This window comes from Lygodium microphyllum, chromosome 14 (genome assembly GCF_053477565.2).
Source record: "Lygodium microphyllum isolate KBCC chromosome 14, Lygodium_microphyllum_v1.1.10, whole genome shotgun sequence".
Taxonomy (NCBI): domain Eukaryota; kingdom Viridiplantae; phylum Streptophyta; class Polypodiopsida; order Schizaeales; family Lygodiaceae; genus Lygodium; species Lygodium microphyllum.
Genome location: NC_141148.1, coordinates 118,655,037 through 118,673,515, shown reverse-complemented (window position 1 = coordinate 118,673,515; position 18,479 = coordinate 118,655,037). Strand labels below are relative to the sequence as shown.

Here is an 18,479-nt window from a genome sequence, read left to right as displayed (position 1 = left end):
ACCAAACACTAGAGATGCACTGCTAGCTCTACTTATACCAAATGAGTAGACTCCTGGAGTGCTAAGGGGAGAGATATCCACAGAGAGAGAGAGAGAGAGAGGTTGCACATACACGCTCCAGAGGTGCCTTCACCTTGACACCTAATGCTAAGACGCCAAAGGCTCCTAATATGACCCAAAAGGCGAGCTGGAAAACTAGTAGCATCGTGCGTGTGAACGGTTGTGTCGCGCAGTACTAAATAGAACTTTACACTGTTCAGAAGTGTCTCCATAACCTTCACATGAAATAATGGAGTTCATAAGTCCATATAGGTCCAACGAGCTGATCGCCACAACCAAATGAAAGAGAGTCAGGGAGAAGGCGCCTTCGGTGCTAAACGCAACCCCGTCGAAGTTCTGAGCGCGCGAGAGACAAGAGAAGAAGACGAAGCAGCAGCAGCAGTAGAAGAAGAAGAGGTTGCGGCCGCAGCGATGTCGAAGTCCGGAAAATTGTCAGAATTCAGGAAATCAGGCGTGCACTTGGAGGATGTGGAAGCTGCTGATCAGGCCAGACAGCCGCCTGATGAAGAACATCAGCACAACTCCTTCGCCCCCCTGGCTTCCTCCGGTGACCACTTCGACATCGAGGCCTATGCTAGCCTGTACAGGGGCCGTACCAAGATCATGCGCCTCTTCTTCATTGCTGATCACTGCCATAACCCGACCGTGGAGCTGGAGGCCCTACGCATGGCCTTTGAGGAGGTCCGTAAGGCTGAGAACACAGTCCTTTACAAGGAAGTGTGCGAGAAGATCAATGGACGCTTGGGGCCTTCCTACACGATTGATCCCGACTGGGTCGATATTGTTGACCGGCGCGCTGCACAGAGATTGGAGAAGCTGGAAACTGAACTGAATGGCTACAAGGTACCCTCTACATACGCTCCTATGACATCGATACGTTTAAACACTCTCCGATGACATCGATACGTTTAAACATTTCTACTCTAAAACACGTATCCACATGCAACTTGACGCCTTAATTGTTGTCAAACATGTGTCCCAACACTAGTCTGAGCACTTGAGAAGTTAGTCACACGTGTATCTTTATGCGATGCTGTGCTGCAGCTCTTTGATTGTTTCTATTGCGGTAACAAGGATATCTGGCTGTCTTTTTAAATCAAAGACAGAGAAACCAATCAAATCAATAGTGCACAAGTTCGACCAAAATTGAAGGTAAAAAGGTGTTCAAAGGATGGAGAAAGATCAAAGATTAGCTTGTTTTGTTTCTGCAACTATGGATTTAAGTACAACTCATCTTCCAATATATTGCAAAGGAAATCATTTGACAAGTGGGGCCATAAATTTGTCGGAGGTGAAAAATTGTAGCGTCCTTGTACTTTTATTATTTGGAAATCGAGAGTCTTGTAGAAGATCTTTTTGATCATCTCGAAGTCATAATAGCTGATACTAAGCCCATTGTGGATCCTCCCACTTGAGTTGATAGTTGGATGGTGAATAGTAGTGGTTTGATCAGTTTATATCATCCATGGTAAGATCATGTGTGGAGACCATAGACATGTGGATTGCTATGTGAGGGTAGGATACAAATTGATGCATCGGAGATTTTTTCAAGATGTATCATTTGTGGTCAAAATTGCAATAATTTAGTTATTGTTTTGTTAGTTTGTACAATTATGAAAGGCATTTTGATTTGATGAGCATTCTTTTAGATCATGGGAGGTTTTACATTCAAGGACTTCAGGAGGGTGGTTTTTATAGATTGCACCACTTACAATTCTACTAGAAAGGACTTTACTCTTCACATAATGATAGATATTGCTATTTTGCAAATTTGACATTTGAATCACATTAGAGGTATGCACATTTACTTGTTTCCAACTCTATGTATACAGAACTTACAAACTTAATGTATGGAACTGTATTTGCCAGTAGGACAAGCAAGATAGGGCAATTTTAACCCCTTGAGTTTTCCCATGTTAGTTGGTTTGGATCTAATCACATGGACTTGTGTGGTTCGATTAGTAATTCCTTCCTTCATGGTTTGCTTTGGTTGAGAATGTGATTCATGCTAGGGGATTAAGGAGTGACAATGCGGTTTGACAAGTTTCTCAATCATAGATATGAGACTTGTCAAGAGTGAGAGGGACAAATAATCTTTTCCATCAAAATAGGGTTCCTGGGTGGGAACCACACAATTATTCTGATGACTAGAATTGTTGGAGCTATTGATATGTGAGTTATCTTGTAGATTGGTATTTGATCGTAGGCTGGATGATATTATACTAGAGGAGGCCTATTATTATACAAATTTCAAATTTTTTGATGGGTGTCATGGGGATGTGATTTAGCTTTGGCTTTTGAGTGGGTCTAGAAATTTGCAGGAGTTGCATGGACATGGGAAGGTCCATTAGTGATTAAGGTTTTGTGAATGAAAAACAAATCAATAATTGTGTAAGCTTGTGCACACATTTAATGAATTTAACTTAAATGAATCTCAACGAAAAATTCGTATAACTTATTGAAATTGGATGAGCACGTTAGTAGACATGTGTGTTATGTGTAGTTATCTCTTGGTTGTGAGCCTTAGTTCAAGTCAGATGAGGACACTCGGAGCTCGAACATTGTGTTTGTTTGTCATTTTATGTCTTTTAGATACTTTAGATGGAGGGTACATTGATGCATTTTAGGCACCATGACCATTTTGGCTAGCTACGTAGGCTTTCTTCAGTGCCCACACTTAGGCTTGGCCACTTGTGCACTTGTGGTGGCCTTGTTTTGCCACTTTATAGGCAGCTTGCCTCCCTCCCTCATTCATCCATTGTGATTAGCCAACCCCTCCTCATTCTTCTGTCTTCCCCTCGCTACCATTTGGTGCTCACATTGATGTTTAGTGTTGTGTGTTGGGGTTGACTATTGCAGCCGCGTATCTTTCAGCCATCAGTTAGTTTGTTTCTTCTCTCTTGCATTTCATTTAGTCTTCTTCTATATTCGCTTTCCTTTCTATTGTGCATTTTCAAATGGCCAAAGCTTTGGGCCAAGACATTTAAATTTAATCACATATGGGCTATATTTGATAGATTGTGGTTGCCACCAGGTAGACCATCACCTCCCCTTGTTGGTTGTGTCTTCTTAAGAGTTGGCTGTGCTGTCCATGCTACTGATGCTTATTTCTAGGTAGACGATGATAATTTGTGGAATTGGTAACAAATTTTGGGCAGGCAATGGCTAATTTGGACATAGTGATGTTGTCCCAGGTTGGATGTGTGAGAATATGCAATGATCAAAAGCAAGAAAGAGAAAGCATTAACTTTGATAGAAGGTAAGAACACATGAACACAAGAACTCATAGAATACAGGGAATGGATTCCATAAGATGAATTAGAGATATATAGAATAATACTATAAGGTATCGACACAATGACGACTAGTAGTGGTTCCTTTAGTCTTTCTCTATCTAATGATGCAACATGTTGCAATGATACAAGAATGAGAGTTGAGTGGAATATAGAGGCCTTAGGATGGAACGTAAGAGACAGTTGGGGAAACATTAAATGGGCCTTTTGGTTGCCTTTGTGGGGTGTCCACTCGAATGCTAGACATTGTGCCTAAAACCCATGATACATACTAAACTAATGCCTTGTCTTGGGTCCTGGTGTTAGAGATTCGGTCACCTCTAGGACAGACATTGGCTCAAGTAGGGCACAATTGGGAGTGCGTGTGCATTTAGGGTAGGTTGGATAGGTAGCTGGGCAGTTCCTAGGTGATGGGCAACATTGGTCGAATTGCCATTTGATGGTTGATTTGATAAGGTCTAGCGAGGACAACATATTGTAGGCCAATCTACATTATTTTATCATTTTTTAACGGTATCTATAGCGAAGATTTTCCCAATTACTTTCACTTGAGGTTTGGCTAAGGTAACCGTTGAGAGAAAAATTCATTCCGTACAGATTAGCTCTTTAAAACAACTCCAAAACATGTAAATTACCAAACGTATCATTAAACGGTGAGCAGGTTTAGAGAGTTTCTATGTCCCACAATCAAAACCCTAATTTGGGAGAATCCTTCCATATCTATAAATGGATAGGCTACCGACCATTCAGCCCTATCCTTGTCTTACAAGTTTCGGTCATTAGCCCTCTTCGTCTAGCGGTCTAGTCCCCAACGACTATTGCTATGTGGTCTATAGTTGTTGCCTAGCTTCCCATTGCTGCCATGATTAGCTGCCATCATCTTGAGTAGGTTGTTTTTGTTTTTTCACTACTTTTCTTCATTAGCCTTTGCTTTGACTAGTAATTACTACACTCAGGATCTATCTGCGGTGGATGACATACATTGACATCTCTCTCAACCCATTTCCACGAGCCACCGACTGTTGGACAGCTTTGCCCTTGAGCATTCTATACATTCTCTTCTTCATTTACAACATCGATTCATTCACTTCAAAGTTCTTTATTCTCTATTTGTATTTGTATTTTGCATTTTGCGTTTTGCATTTAGGGTTTGCGTTTGTTGTGTTATTGTTTGAGTTATTGCGTTTTAGTCCTGTTTATACATTTTGTGTTTTCTCAGTGCAAACCCTAGCGTATCTTCACATGGTGTCAGAGCTGGTACTCTTGTAAAGAGTATCCTGTATATATTGTGGAGGCTTGGTTTTGTGCGAGATACATGAATGATATGTAACCAACACACAATGTCTCAGACTCCTCCTTGGGATCCCATGGTGTCTTTTCATGCTTCTCCGTTCACTGGAGGCTGTGAGGAGGCATTATGGACTCCAGGAGAAAAACGATGCTTCACCTTCACCTTCACTTTCTTCTACTTTTCCTAGCTTCACGACAGATGAGGAGTTTGAAGAATTCATGCTCAACAAGTATGGTTCAACTTACCCCCCTCTTACTAGCTTTTCTACTACATTCGAGCCAGTTGGTGAGGTTGGCTACCTCTCTGCTCAAGGAGGACATATGGCATTCGGGACAATTGGTGAACCATCTTCTTTATCTTAGCTAGGCCTAGTGTTAGGTTTGTATAACCCCTTTGAGTAATATGAATCATGAAACTAGCCTTCCTTCTTGGATAGGGTGGTAATACTTGATTAAGCACTTAATTACAGTAGTCGGTAAATAATCACAAATTGAAATGTATACCTTAGTATTCTTGGATAGTGAACCCCTTGTTGGCCCCAAAATTGGTGCCCCTTTTGATATTCCTTAAATTTCAGTTGCTAATGGATTGATTACAAGCGGAGATTCCACAATCTCCTTGGCTGGTCCAAAAGCCCCTTGCTGTTCCAACAATCAGCAAACAAATTGGGCAAATTTCCCCTTGATTTTCACCTAGGACTTGCTCTAATGGAACTCCAATTGGCCAAATGCTGTTCCAAATTCACAATGGATGGGTTGGCATCTGAAATCCTTGACAATTCCCAAGATTGTAGGTGCTGATTTCAGTGTACGATGACTTTGATTGATGGCACAGGTCTTGAGGTGGCTGCTAAACCCTAATTTTTGCAGAAATTTAGGGTTTACAGCAGAATCCCTGGCATCACAATCACAACATTGGCTATTGCTATCCAACCATGCCATATGCCCCAAACATGCTGAAAATTTTCGGTCAGCATATACATAACATAAAACTGAAAATTTGTCTAGAACTCTTGTTGGAAACCCATTGGATGCATCCATAACTCATGTTTCTCAACTGTTCGAACCTCACAACCATAGTAAAGCATATTCTCAGCATAAACCATGGTTGAAATTGCGAGTGGCATTTACTAATAGGCTGCTGTCTATGGAACTAGCTATAAAACTTTGAAAATTGAGCATAAACTGACCATGAATTGATCACTTGCTGATCTAAGAACTGATCACAAACTGTTGCAACTGTGACCCCAGAGTGATCACAAATTGATTGCAAAATTTGATTAGAAACTGATGCAAAATTGATCCCAAAAGTGACTATAAACGTTTCTCAAATTGATAAAAAATTGAGTTGAAACTAATTAGAATTTTAGTCTCAAATCTAAGGCCAAAACTCATGTCAAACTGATCATAAATTAATGCAAAGGTATAGTTTTAGTGCCCGGGTGGAACTCATACTTATTTGCATACATCTCACAGTAACTAGTATATTGAGTAGTGACCTCATGGTAGACATACTGTCAGCACGATATCTTGGATGCATTCTGAATACTGTTAGATAGTCATTTCCTGGAGAGATGGTGGACAGCAGATCACATTTCCTGGACAGATAGTGGACAGCAGATCAGTGCAGGGTGCCATGTCAGGAGGCGCCACGTTAGCCTGCAGTCGGACAGTTATTTGGGAATTATTTTATTACAGTCGCAGCCGACTTGGTCATTTTTATGCCTTTTCTTTTTGGCTATTTATAGCCGGGTTGTGGCACACGCACACTCCAATCAGTCATTCATTTTCAGATTCTGATCTTGAGATCTGTTGGCTGAGATGGACTGTGCTCGGGCTGACGGAGATCAAGGTCATCAAGTCGGAGACATACATAGATATTTCCTCTGCTCCCTTGTGTATTTCTGCACTCTTATGCAGCATACTACACCGCAGATTTTCTGCGTTTACACTCTCCTTTTCTCTCTCTCTCTTCTCTCTGTGTTCACTCTCTCTCAGTCTTTGTCCTATGCTTCCCCATTGCTACACTCTGACATGGTATCAAAGCGGTGAAGATGGATTGACTGAGGGTTGAACCTATCTGAAGAGGAGATTTCAGCGCGACATAAGGCTGCATTTCTAGGATTCGATGGCGAGTGGGAGGGCTGCTCATCAGATCAAGGCTGAAGTGAGCGTGGGCGTGCGGGAAAGGAGTCTAATCGATGAATTTGCTGCAGGTTATTGTTGTTCGAAGGGGAGGAAGGCTGCGTTTGAGGCCTTCCATTGTAGATTTTACCTTTTCATCGCCTCCCGCGGGTGAAGAAGGTTTGGGCAGCGGAGGAACCGGCCCTAGAAGGCTGCGTTTTCACAGTCAAAGGGGGCTGATTTTGCATTTGTGCAGGCATTTTAGGTTAATATGTCTACAGAGACTGATTTGGAGTTCCAGGCGATAATGGACAAGAAGGTGCCTATCCTCCCAGCTCTTCCATTGTATCAAAAGCTTGATGGTGACAATTACCGCATCTGGCGGGTGATGATATTGGCCATTTTGGAGTCTTATGATTTTGCGGAATTGGTGATGGAGGAGATTAACAGGCCCTTGGTGAGGGATGAGTCTAAACTCTCTTCCAATGCTTATACGGAGTTGACCAAGGCCCAATCTCATTGGGACAAACTGAATGCTAGGATTCGATCTTTTTTGTTTCTGTCTTGCACTACAGTCATGATAGCTCATATCAAGCACTTAATGGTGGCTCGAGAGATATGACTGGAGCTTGATCAGATGTACAACCGGATTACCCTGATGAAGAGGGTTTCTTTGGAGGTGCAGATGTGGACCTTGTCCGTGAATAAGTCTTCTTCGCTTCGTGAATATATCAACAAGCTTCGACAGCTTTAGATGTAGGTTCAAAATGCGGGGAAGCCTATTTCCTCCGAAGACATGGCGATCACTTTACTATCCCAGTTGCCGCCACGATTCAGTACTTTTTATTCCGTTCTCATTGTATTAAGGCGGGAGTTGACTCTTCAGTGGGAAGAGTTGGTTCCTATGGTCTTGGACCAGGAGGAACAGTTGAAGGGACATAATGCTTCCAAATCGGAGGCTTTGGTTGGTCAAGCCTCTCAGAAGAAGGGGAAGGACCAAAAGAAGGAGGAGGACAACAAATCCAAGAAGGACAAGGAGAAGGAATCGACTTGTCATATTTGTGGCAAGACTGGTCACTGGAAGAAGGATTGCCTCGACAAAGACAAGGAGGACACCAAAAAGGACACGAAGGATTTTGGAGTGGTGGTTGTATCCTCATCAGCTGCTTTTCTACCCTTAGCAGTCATTGAGGACTCTACACCGAAGACTTTTGATGCTGCAATGGCGGTTTTCAGGCTTGTGAGTGGATCATGGACAATGGTGTCTGCTACCACATGACTCCTCCCGTTGGTGTTGCCCATTTGTGACCTTCGTGTGGACAGATTCTCATTGGAGAGAGCTCTTTTGTGTCTATTGCTGCATGGGGTGAGATGCAGCTTAGTCCAGATGGATGTGGTGGTACCCACACTTCTGAGGTGTTGCATGTTCTAGGTTTGGGATATCATTTACTTTCAGTCCATAAGATTTGTGCTCTTGGTCTCTTGGTAGAGTTTGAGAGTGATACTGTTTGAGTCCTTGATCGTAGATCGAGGAAAGTTCTCTTTGCAGGGTATGAGGAGAATAGCCTCTACAAATTGAAGTCTTCTTCAGCTCTTACTTCTCTTCTTCTTACTTCTCAGACACAGTCCGAGTTATGGCATGCTCGGTTTGGCCACCTGTTACTACGAATACCTTCGAAAGGCATTGCGAAGGTCGTTTGTCTGAGGATTGCCGGACATAGTGGTGAGCCATCAACTATGTGTCTCCTGCATTTGTGGAAAACTGCATCGGGATCCGATTTCCAACAAAGCTTCTAGGCGGTCTACTTCACCCATGGAGCTTGTATCTACGGATCTTTGTGGCCCGATGAGGATGGAGTCCCTGAAGGGGAGCTTGTACTTCATGTTGATCGTAGATGACTACAACAAGATGACTTGGGCCTATTTCTTGAGTTTGAAGTTGAAGGCTTTCTCTCACTTCAAGGATTGGCTTCTCTTTTTGAGTTTGCTCGTTTTTGTGCAGATAGGGGCATTACTAGGAGTTTGCTAACACCAACGCTCCCCAAGAGAATGGCATTTTGGAGCAGAACTAAAGTGTGATCGAGATGGCGCTCCACCATGATGGAGCACTGACAGACACCTCAGTTTCTATGGGCGGAGGCAGTGGCTACCGCAGTTCACATCCTCAATCGATCTCCCAATTTGGCCGTTGATAGGATGACACCTTTTGAGGCTTACTTCAAGACTAAGCTTGATGTCTCTTATTTTAGGATCTTTGGGTGTGACGCTTACGTAGTAAATCACGTGGCAAAGATGTTGAATGTCATCATTGTGGCAAGAAGGGTCTCTTTAAACGTGATTGCTACAAATGGAAGAAAGAGAAAGGAAAAGGTAAGAAGACAGATAATAGCAAGGAAGAGAAGAAGGATAGTCAGTCTAAGAAAAGCAGTATAAAAATTGAAGATGTAAATGTAGTCACTCATGACAGTGATAGTGCAAGTGACGTACTCTTTGTCTCTTCACACTTTGGTGCACATGCTTTACTTGCAGATACAGATGATGACATGCATACTTGGATTCTCGATTTAGATGCTTCCTTTCATGTCACCCCTCATCGTGAGTGGTTCTTTGACTATACAAGGGGTCGACATGGTGTTGTCCATCTTGGGGATAACTATGCACGTGAGATTGTAGGTATTGGCAGTGTACAGTTACAGTTTCAGTATGGCTCTATCTTCACACTTCAGCACGTACGGCATGTACCTCAGCTCAAGAAGAGCTTGATTAGCACAGGATAGCTAGATGATGATGGTTTTCATACCACCTTTGGTGATGGAAAAGGAAAGATATCTAAGGGATCTAGGGTTATTGCCAGAGGTTGTAAGAGTGATACTTTGTATCCACTTTATGTATCTAGTGTGTGTGACCATGTTGTTGCCGTAACCGAGCAGCCAAGCGTTTCTTTGTGGCATGGCCGGTTGGGACACATGAGTCAAACAGGAATGAAAGTGCTTTCTCGTTTGGGTTACTTGCTTTGTTTTCGTTATGCTGATTTTGAGCATTGTGATCATTGTATTTATGGTAAACATGCACAGACATCTCTAAAAAGTCTCTTTCTTTGAAATCTTCTCCTCTAGAGTTAGTACATTTAGATGTATGTGAGATGCTAGGATTATCTTTAGGGGAAAAGAAATATATTGTCACCTTTTTTGATGATGCTACAAGGAAGGTATGGGTTTATCCTATTCGTAGCAAGGATAAAGTGCTTGACAAGTTTAAAAAATTCTTGGTATTGGTTAAAAATCAGATAGATAAGACACTTAAATGTCTTTGCTCTGACAATGGTGGAGAATATATGTCCAAGGTCTTTCAGGCATATTGTGATAGCAAAGGGATAAACAGGGAGCTCATTGCCTCTCATAATCCACCCCAAAATGGAGTTGCAGAGCGTATGAATCAGACCATACAGCATAAGGTCCGTACGATGTTGTCTTATGCTGCATTATCCCATGGTTTTTGGGTAGAGGATGTTATGATAGCCGTTTACTTAATTAATCGGTCACCAAACAGATCTTTGGGAGGGGGGAGTTCCCCAAGAAGCGTGGTCGGGCAAGCATCTTCATATGCTTATCTGAAAGTGTTTGGCTGTGAGGCTTTTGTGCACATTCGTAAAGGAAAACGTAGCAAACTTGAGTCAAAGTTCTGTAAATGCATTTTCCTAGGATATGGTGATGAGGGTGAAATGGGGTATAGACTGTGGAATCGCAAGAAAAGGAAAGTAGTATGCAGCAATGATGTTATCTTTCGGGAAGATCGCATGCATAAACAGCCCGAAACGACTGAGGAGGTCCGTAGGGTTGTATTTCGGGAAGAAATACCTTTTGGACAACAAAATGTGCCCGCTGTACAGCAACAAAGACCTCTTGTAAATGAACCTATAAATGCAGAAAATGATCAGCCAGCTATTGCCCATGATAATAAGCCACTACCTGTGCAGGAACAGCCAGGACAACAAGCTGTTAATGCTGATTTGCAGGCCAGCAAACAATGATCATTGGGTTAGGAGATTGTCTAGGGCTACTAGACAACCTGATAGATTTGTTCATGGTGCAAATTATGTGGCTGATTATGTCATGTTGATAGACTGTGGTGAACCGTCTTGCTTCAAAGAAGCAATGGGCAAACAGGACAGCAAGAAATGGTATAAAGCCATGTTATTAGAGATGGAATCTCTTGAGAAGAATGGCACTTGGGACTTGGTGCAGTTGCCTAAATGGCAGAAAACACTTCCATGCAAATGGGTTTACAAGATGAAGGTTACTTTTGGTTCCTCACCAAAGTACAAAGCAAGATTGGTTACAAAGGGGTACAAGCAAGAGCATGGAATTGACTTTGATGAGATTTTCTCTCTTGTAGTCAAGATGATTACATTGAGAACCATTTTGGGCTTGGTTACAGTTGAAGATATGGAACTCATACAGATGAATGTAAAGATTGCATTTTTACATGGTCTTTTGCATAAAGACATATATATGCAGCAGCCTAAAGGGTTTGTGGAAAAAGGGAAATAGAAGATGGTATGTAAAGTCAAAAGGAGTTTGTATGGGCTGAAACAAGTACTAAGAGAATTGCAGCATAAGTTTGATACATTCATGCAGTCCCAAGGCTTTCATAGAAGTCAAGTGGATCATTGCTTGTACACCAAGAAGATAGCAGATGGTAGCCTGATTATCTTGGTCTTGTATGTAGATGACATGCTGATTGTTGGCAGGGATACTCATGTCTGAACTCACTGAAGCAAAGTCTTTATGGCAGCTTTGGCATGAAGGATCTTGGTGATGCAAATCACATTCTTGGCGTGCGAATACTCAGAGATAGGTCGACAGGCTTACTCTATCTATCTCAACAGGAGTATATCTTCAAGGTTTTTGCAGCGTTTCAATATGGAGGGGAGGAAGTTGGGGTTCCATTGCCTCTATATGTGAAACTCAGTGTAGAGGATAGCCCTACATCTAATGATGAGAAGGTTGAAATGGCCAAGATACCATATGCTTAAACTGTTGGCAGTTTGATGTACGCTATGGTTGCTACATGTCCTGACATTGCCTTTGTAGTGGGAGTGGTTAGCAAATACATGGCAACCCCTGGCAAGAAGCATTGGGATGTAATGAAAGGTATTATGAGATACCTCAAAGGCACAAAGGAGTTGTGCATCTGCTTTGAGAAGCAAAAGGCATCTGTTGTTGGCTTTACGGATGCAGACTATGCTGGTCATGCGGATTGCAGAAAGTCTACTTCTAGGTATGTGTTTACTTTCATCGGAGTAGTCTCTTGGATATCCAGGCTACAAAAGTGCGTTACATTGTCTACTACAGAGACATAGTATGTGGCTGCCACTAAGGCATGCAAGGAGGCTTTATGGCTTTCACGTCTGGTGGGAGAGCTTAGCATCACAGAGTTACCTATTCTCCATTGTGATAGTCAGAGTGCTATCATGCTAGCACGGAATCCTGTTTTTCATGCAAAGATAAAGCACATACAGGTGAAATACTATTTCATTAGAGATGTACTTGACATCAAGAGCATTGAGCTTGTCAAAGTGCATACAGATGATAATCCTACAGAACTTCTTACGAAGGGTCTTCTAGCAGAGCGGTTTGCTCATTGCCGACAGATGATGGGAATTGGATAGATATATGTATTTCAGCTTTGTACATACCTAGACTTAGCTGATTATTTTTTCCTCTTAAGGCACATAGCCTTTAGGTGGGAGATTGTTGGAAAATAAAGACCCTCATGCCTTTAAATGTGCTCGGGTGTAAACACATCCTTAGCACTTGTACTTACACATATATATCTATCTAAAAACCTAAAGGTACATAGTTGTCATTGTACCTATAAACATGCTCACTCTCTGCTATTGCTCTCTTTTACACTCCGTCTCTCTGCTCACAACGAACACTTGTTGTCTCGATCTTCGTGCCTAACTCGTCACTACAACCTTCATTGCTGGTCTCTAATTAACTATAGAGCATTTAAAACTGGGAATGAACACTTCTAACTTGCCAAACCCTTGTTGTATATGGAGTTATGATGCTGCCCAATGGAATTCCTATGCTAAGAGGAGAAAAATTGGTTTCTGTCCATACTCTATCTATGTTGTAAGCTCATTCCATGGCTGAAATTTGCAAATTTTTTCAGCAAGAAAGAGAAGAGTGGTTGTCTTTAAACTTGGATTGCTCCAAATGAGAGAGAAGAAGCCCTAAATAGCCAAGATAAGCATAACCGTCTGCTTCTTAATTGATTAAGGGCTACTTAATGACTTAGTCATTAATCATAAGTGAGCTAGTCATTGGACGAAACTTTACCTTAGGGCTTGCTTAATAACTTAAGTGCCCTAAGTGAGTTGCTTATTGGGTGAAATTTTAAATGTGACTTATTCTAAGGTGCAAACTTTTAATTTAATGAAAGTTTCATGTTGCACCTTGTTTCTTTAGCCCTAATCGTGTACCACATGGCCCGCACACTTGTCCACCGTATGTCTTAGTGTCAAATCCTTCACTGTGATGCAATGGTCACCATATCAAGAGTTTGGGATATTAGAATTAAAGTTTATTTTGATTAAAAATCCTCGCAAAGTTAAATTAAACCATTAAGGTAATTTCTCATTTTGGTGACATATCCCCCTCATGAATATTGCAAGTGACCCCGATTGCACATAAAAAATCCAACACAGTGTACTAAATGACCAAAATTTGCTTGGGAAGTTTTGCCATATGACAACCTTCTAATTTCAATTTTCAACATTATCTAACTTATTAAATTAATTTTCAGAACATTAATTTTTAAAATTAATTTAATGATTATTCTAGTGTTCATAAAATTACTTTCACTAACCAATAATTAAATTAGCTAGGTCAATTTGTTTTCCAAGTATCCTTGAGCAGTTATTGACTCTTAGATTGACATTGATTAATCAATTAATGCCTAATCTCTAATGTTATTACTAAAATTAGTGACTAATAAATTGATCTAGGCTTGAATCTGACATGGGAAACCACCTAGTACTTGTCAGGCATAACACATTTGATTAACTTTTAATCAAATGTTAAGCAAAGCAATAAAATTTCACGTCCTCGTGAAATTTAATGTTCTCGTGAGAGAAAGGCGTAAGAAGACTCACATTAGGATAGTAAGACTTAAGAAGACTCAAAGATCAGGTAGCTTCAACCTGTAAGCCACCTCATTGATCCTTTGCAACACTTAGAAAGGCCTAAGAAGACTCACATTAGGATAATAAGACTTAAGAAGACTCAAATATTAGGTAGCTTCAACTTGTAAGCCACCTCATTGATCCTTTGCAACACTTGGAAAGGCCTATAATACCTCATGCTGAGTTTGGGGAAAAGATGCTCTTTACCGTTCATTTTCTTTAATATGGTATTTTCAAAGCGTAACGAGGCCCAATCACCCTTTGCAAATACCAAAGGTTTGCGATGACGATTGGCTACTTTTGTTTGTTTTGCTTGAGTCTTTGGAGAGTTGTCTTTACTTTAGTATAAGCTTAATCCAAACTCTCGATATACTTTTTGAGCTCGAAGATCTTATCTTTTGTATGTAAGATGGGTGGGACTTTCTTTCCCTCTTCCACAATTTCTAAGAGTGCCTTTCTAGTGGAATTGTGCACTGTGTTGTTATAAGATTCGTGGCTCGTGGCTGCCTTCACCCTTTCTCTTCTACTTTAGGCACCTTGTTCCATCATCAGGTCTTGCATTTGGAGCATCTTTCACTTGGCGACACCATCATCTATTTGGCATTAGCACCCTTCTCCTTCAAGCTCCATCTTCATGTACATTTTTCAGTCTACAAGTCTTCTTCTTGTTTGGCATCATCATTTTTAACCAACCTTCCTCCTCGGATAGGGTGGTAAATAACCTAATTAAGCACTATTTACAACAATTAACAAATTCACAAAACTGAAAAGTACACTTTATCGTATAATCTTGGACATTGGACACTCTGTTGGTCCCAAAACTGGCACCCCTTTCGGTATTTATTTAACTTAATTGAAGAAGAAGTTGATGTACAATGGGATTATCCCAATTCCTTTCGGTATTCCAACTCCCCTTGTTGTTCAAAATGACTAGTAAGTCTTTAATTTGATTTGCCCCTTGATTCGGGCAATCAATTGGCCTTCACTCGCTTTGATGGAGATGGAAAATGTCCCAAATTCAATTATTTGCTGGTTCCTCCACTTGAATAGGCTAAAATCTGCTTCAACTCTGTAGAATCCAAGTCTTGGAGCTTCCAATTTTTTGGCACACTTTTCGAGGTTGGTGCTAAATCCTAATTTCTGTTGCAGATTAGGGTTTACAGCAGAGAAATCTGAAAATTCTCAACCTTTGGTGATCTCAATGCTGCAATCTTTGGAGCAAGATTGTAGAAAGGTTGGGAGATGAGAGAGAATGCTGAGGAGGGAGAAAATTCAGACTTTCTTCGTGAAGAACTAAAGAAAATCTGTCATTTACTGCTGTTGCCTTGTCTCAATAGCTTGTAGATGCAAAGAACTGAAGAGAATTACTCATTTACTGCTGTTGCTCTATCTCAACAGCTTGTAGTTGCTGTCACCTGCTGTTGATTGGTCTTCTCATGCCCTTGGCTGCCTTAGAAGGTCCTCCAATGGTTGCAAATTAGACCAGCAACATCTCCTCTCTCTCTCTTGCAGGTTGGATACATTAAAAATGCCTCTTTCAAGCCTCTAAAGACATTTTTCAGTCTTGCATGGGCATTTTTGACAAGTGGCAGCCTTTCCAAATGGTTTTTCTAGCATTATTCATAATTAACTATTAATTTTCAGTCTTTAAATACTGAAAATTAATCTAATAATTATTTCGGTTCCCTGGAAAATAATCTAACTGGCCAATAATCAAATTGGCCAGGCAACTTCCATTCCCGAGTGTCTCTGTGTCATATTGGACCATCAAATTGGTGTTAGGTATCATTAAACGCCACTTCTCTAGTGTCACGAACTCACACTTATGGCCAAATGAATGACCTAGACCAATAATTGGCACCAGATACCACCGAGTACTTGTGCAACATAACTTATAGCAACTTTTGCCTTTGACATCCCGTGATTTCCTCGGGTCCCGGGCTCATAAATTTACTCTAACCCTAGTTACACCTCACATGTGCAACATTTACTTAACCATGTGATTAAAAATTAATCCACATGTTAAGTGAGGTTTCAAAAATACATGTCCTCATGACATCATCTCTAGCTTGATGTAAGCATCCTAGCCTTTGGTGGTAGTCTACATCAAAGAGCGTCGGTGATTTCATCATTTGTCTATCACAGGGGCCTCGAGACTTAGGAGGCTACAAGACAGTCTCACAGCCTCAGTTATCTACAAATTGATCTACTCGTCCTAGACCTTGACATAGGCGTTGGTGGCACTTCCACAAACAGATACAAGAGGTTATTGCTTGGGCTAGAGCCAAACCCCCTACACTCGTGAGATTGTATCAAATAGAGCTCTTTATTTGTTAGCTAGAGTTCTTCCCTATAGCTTTTACCTTTCTTGTACTGTTTACTACATTTTATTGTTGTTTTCCAATAGTTGTATCGTCATATAGATGATCGTAACTCGTGGTCTCATAGGTCATTTGGGCCTTTTGCAGACGTTGATATTTCATTTCATTTCTTTCTCTCTCTTTGGCTTGCCCTTACTCTCCCTTTTACTTTGGTGATAGATGGTTAAATACTCAAACATAGAATACAGACACAATCATAACATCACAGCATAGGCTGAGAATAGAACTCAGTAGGGTTAGGGTGGCTTAGAGACAATGAACAGAGATGATGAATGAATGATTGAATAGATACAATGCTCAATGCAGTAAACACACTATGCCTAGTGAATACAAAACCTTGAACTCCCATGTCTCTAAAGGACTGAGCCAAAGACTATGAGTTGGAGAATGTTTCATACTTTGTATGGATCCTGAAATACAGTAGGCAGCCTCCAGAGACAATCAGCAGCTGCAAATGCAGAGCTGGAGAGTCTAGGCTGAAAATGACTCGAGTAGCTTGAATAGTGGGCAGCAGACTGAGAAGTGCCAGGGAGATGCAGTTCTGTCAGCTGAAAACCAGAAATGCTGCTGCCCCTGGAGATGCTGGTGATTGTTGAATGCTGCAAACACAGCTGACAGAAGGGTTGGATGCAGCAAACACAAGTAAGGAGAGGCCTTAGATAGTAGGCAATGGCTGGGAACTGTTGTTGATCAGAATATGCCAGTTTGGAAGGCTGGAAACTGTTGCTAGGAGCTGCAAATGGCTGGTCACCACCACAACCTGAGGTATTTGCCAAGGAGGGATGTAGACAACAGGGGAAAAGTTGGTGCCAGTAGGAGAAAGACCTGAAAAATGAGATTATGGCTGAGTGGGCAGGCTGCCTCCTGTTTATAGATGAGGGGATCCTCCCAAATTAGGGGTTGACTTACGGAACATAGACACTTTCTAGGAAAGTTTGGCAATTCAATGAAACTTCGTCATTTGGTAATAAGAATGTTTTGGGGCTGTAATAAAGAGCTAATCAGTGTGTACTGCATTCTTAAGCCCAACACATCATGCTTGATGAAATCCTGATCAGCTAATCATATGTCAATGTAAATCTCAATTATGTTAGTGGTTGGAGGATGCAAGAATCACTTTTGCTAATAAATTTACTAGAAAACAGCATTGTTTGTTATGATGTGGTATCCATATAATGCTGATATAGACATACTTTGTGATATGAGTGGTTACTTTGAGTGGAAGACATTCTAACCTGTAAAACCTATGTATGCAGACTAACTTGATCAAAGAAAGCATTCGCATGGGTTTAAATGACATGGGAGATTTCTATTATGGACGTGGGGACCTTCAACAAGCATTCAAATCCTTTGTTCGCACACGAGACTACTGTACTACTTCCAAGCATATCATTTCTATGTGCTTGAATGCAATTCTAGTCAGCGTTGAACTCGGCAACTTTGTTCACGTCTCCAATTATGTGTCTAAGGCTGAACAAACGCCTGACAACATTGAGCCCCAGGTTACAGCCAAGTTACGTGTTGCTGCAGGTTTAGCTCATCTGGAAAGCAAAAAGTACAAGTTAGCTGCAAGAAAGGTATAATGACTCATGCAACATACCTTGTTTCTGTGATATAAGGAAGGTGTTCTTCTTTTTGTGGGCTACTTTGAAGGATTTAATATTTAAGTCTGATACAAACGAGGGGGTAATTTTGTAGAAGTCTATTGATTTTAGGATCAGTTGGTTCAGATTGATCAAACAAGAAACATTATTCCAACTAGCTGGACAGCACATTTTATGAGCCGGGCGGCTGCATTTCGTTTGGTTGACCTGTTTTATTGGCCTCTTTAGAGGCTGGTCAACCAGCTTCCTTTGAGACTCCAGTCCTCCTTCTCCTCACACTTGTGGTCATCTATTGCACTGCCTTGCATCCTTGGAGAGAGGGACTGGAGGCACTGCTAGTCATTCTGGTCATCATCTGGATGCTAGTTACCCTGGTGGTGTTGTACGTTGTTCTCATGCTTTCTTTATGGATTTCATTGCTCATTCAGAGTCTCTTTGAGTTCTCTGTTCTACTGATGCTGTTCATATTGTTTGCGTTTCGTGCCTTTTTCTTTGCTTACTCTTTTGTTGTGCTCTTTCACATGGTATCAGATGT

The 18,479-nt window shown here is 41.2% G+C and overlaps 1 protein-coding gene across 1 annotated transcript in view; it reads left to right on the top strand.

Moving 5' to 3' along the window:
* Nucleotides 1-270: 270 nt before the first annotated feature.
* FUS6 (COP9 signalosome complex subunit 1) overlaps nt 271-18,479 on the top strand; it is an 81,242-nt gene continuing 63,033 nt past the window's right edge. Inside the window, exons 1-2 of the mRNA XM_087693284.1 lie at nt 271-903; nt 17,597-17,917. Of these exons, the coding sequence (XP_087549410.1) occupies nt 340-903; nt 17,597-17,917 (885 nt within the window). The 5' untranslated portion in view covers nt 271-339. The remainder of the gene's footprint in view (nt 904-17,596; nt 17,918-18,479) is intronic.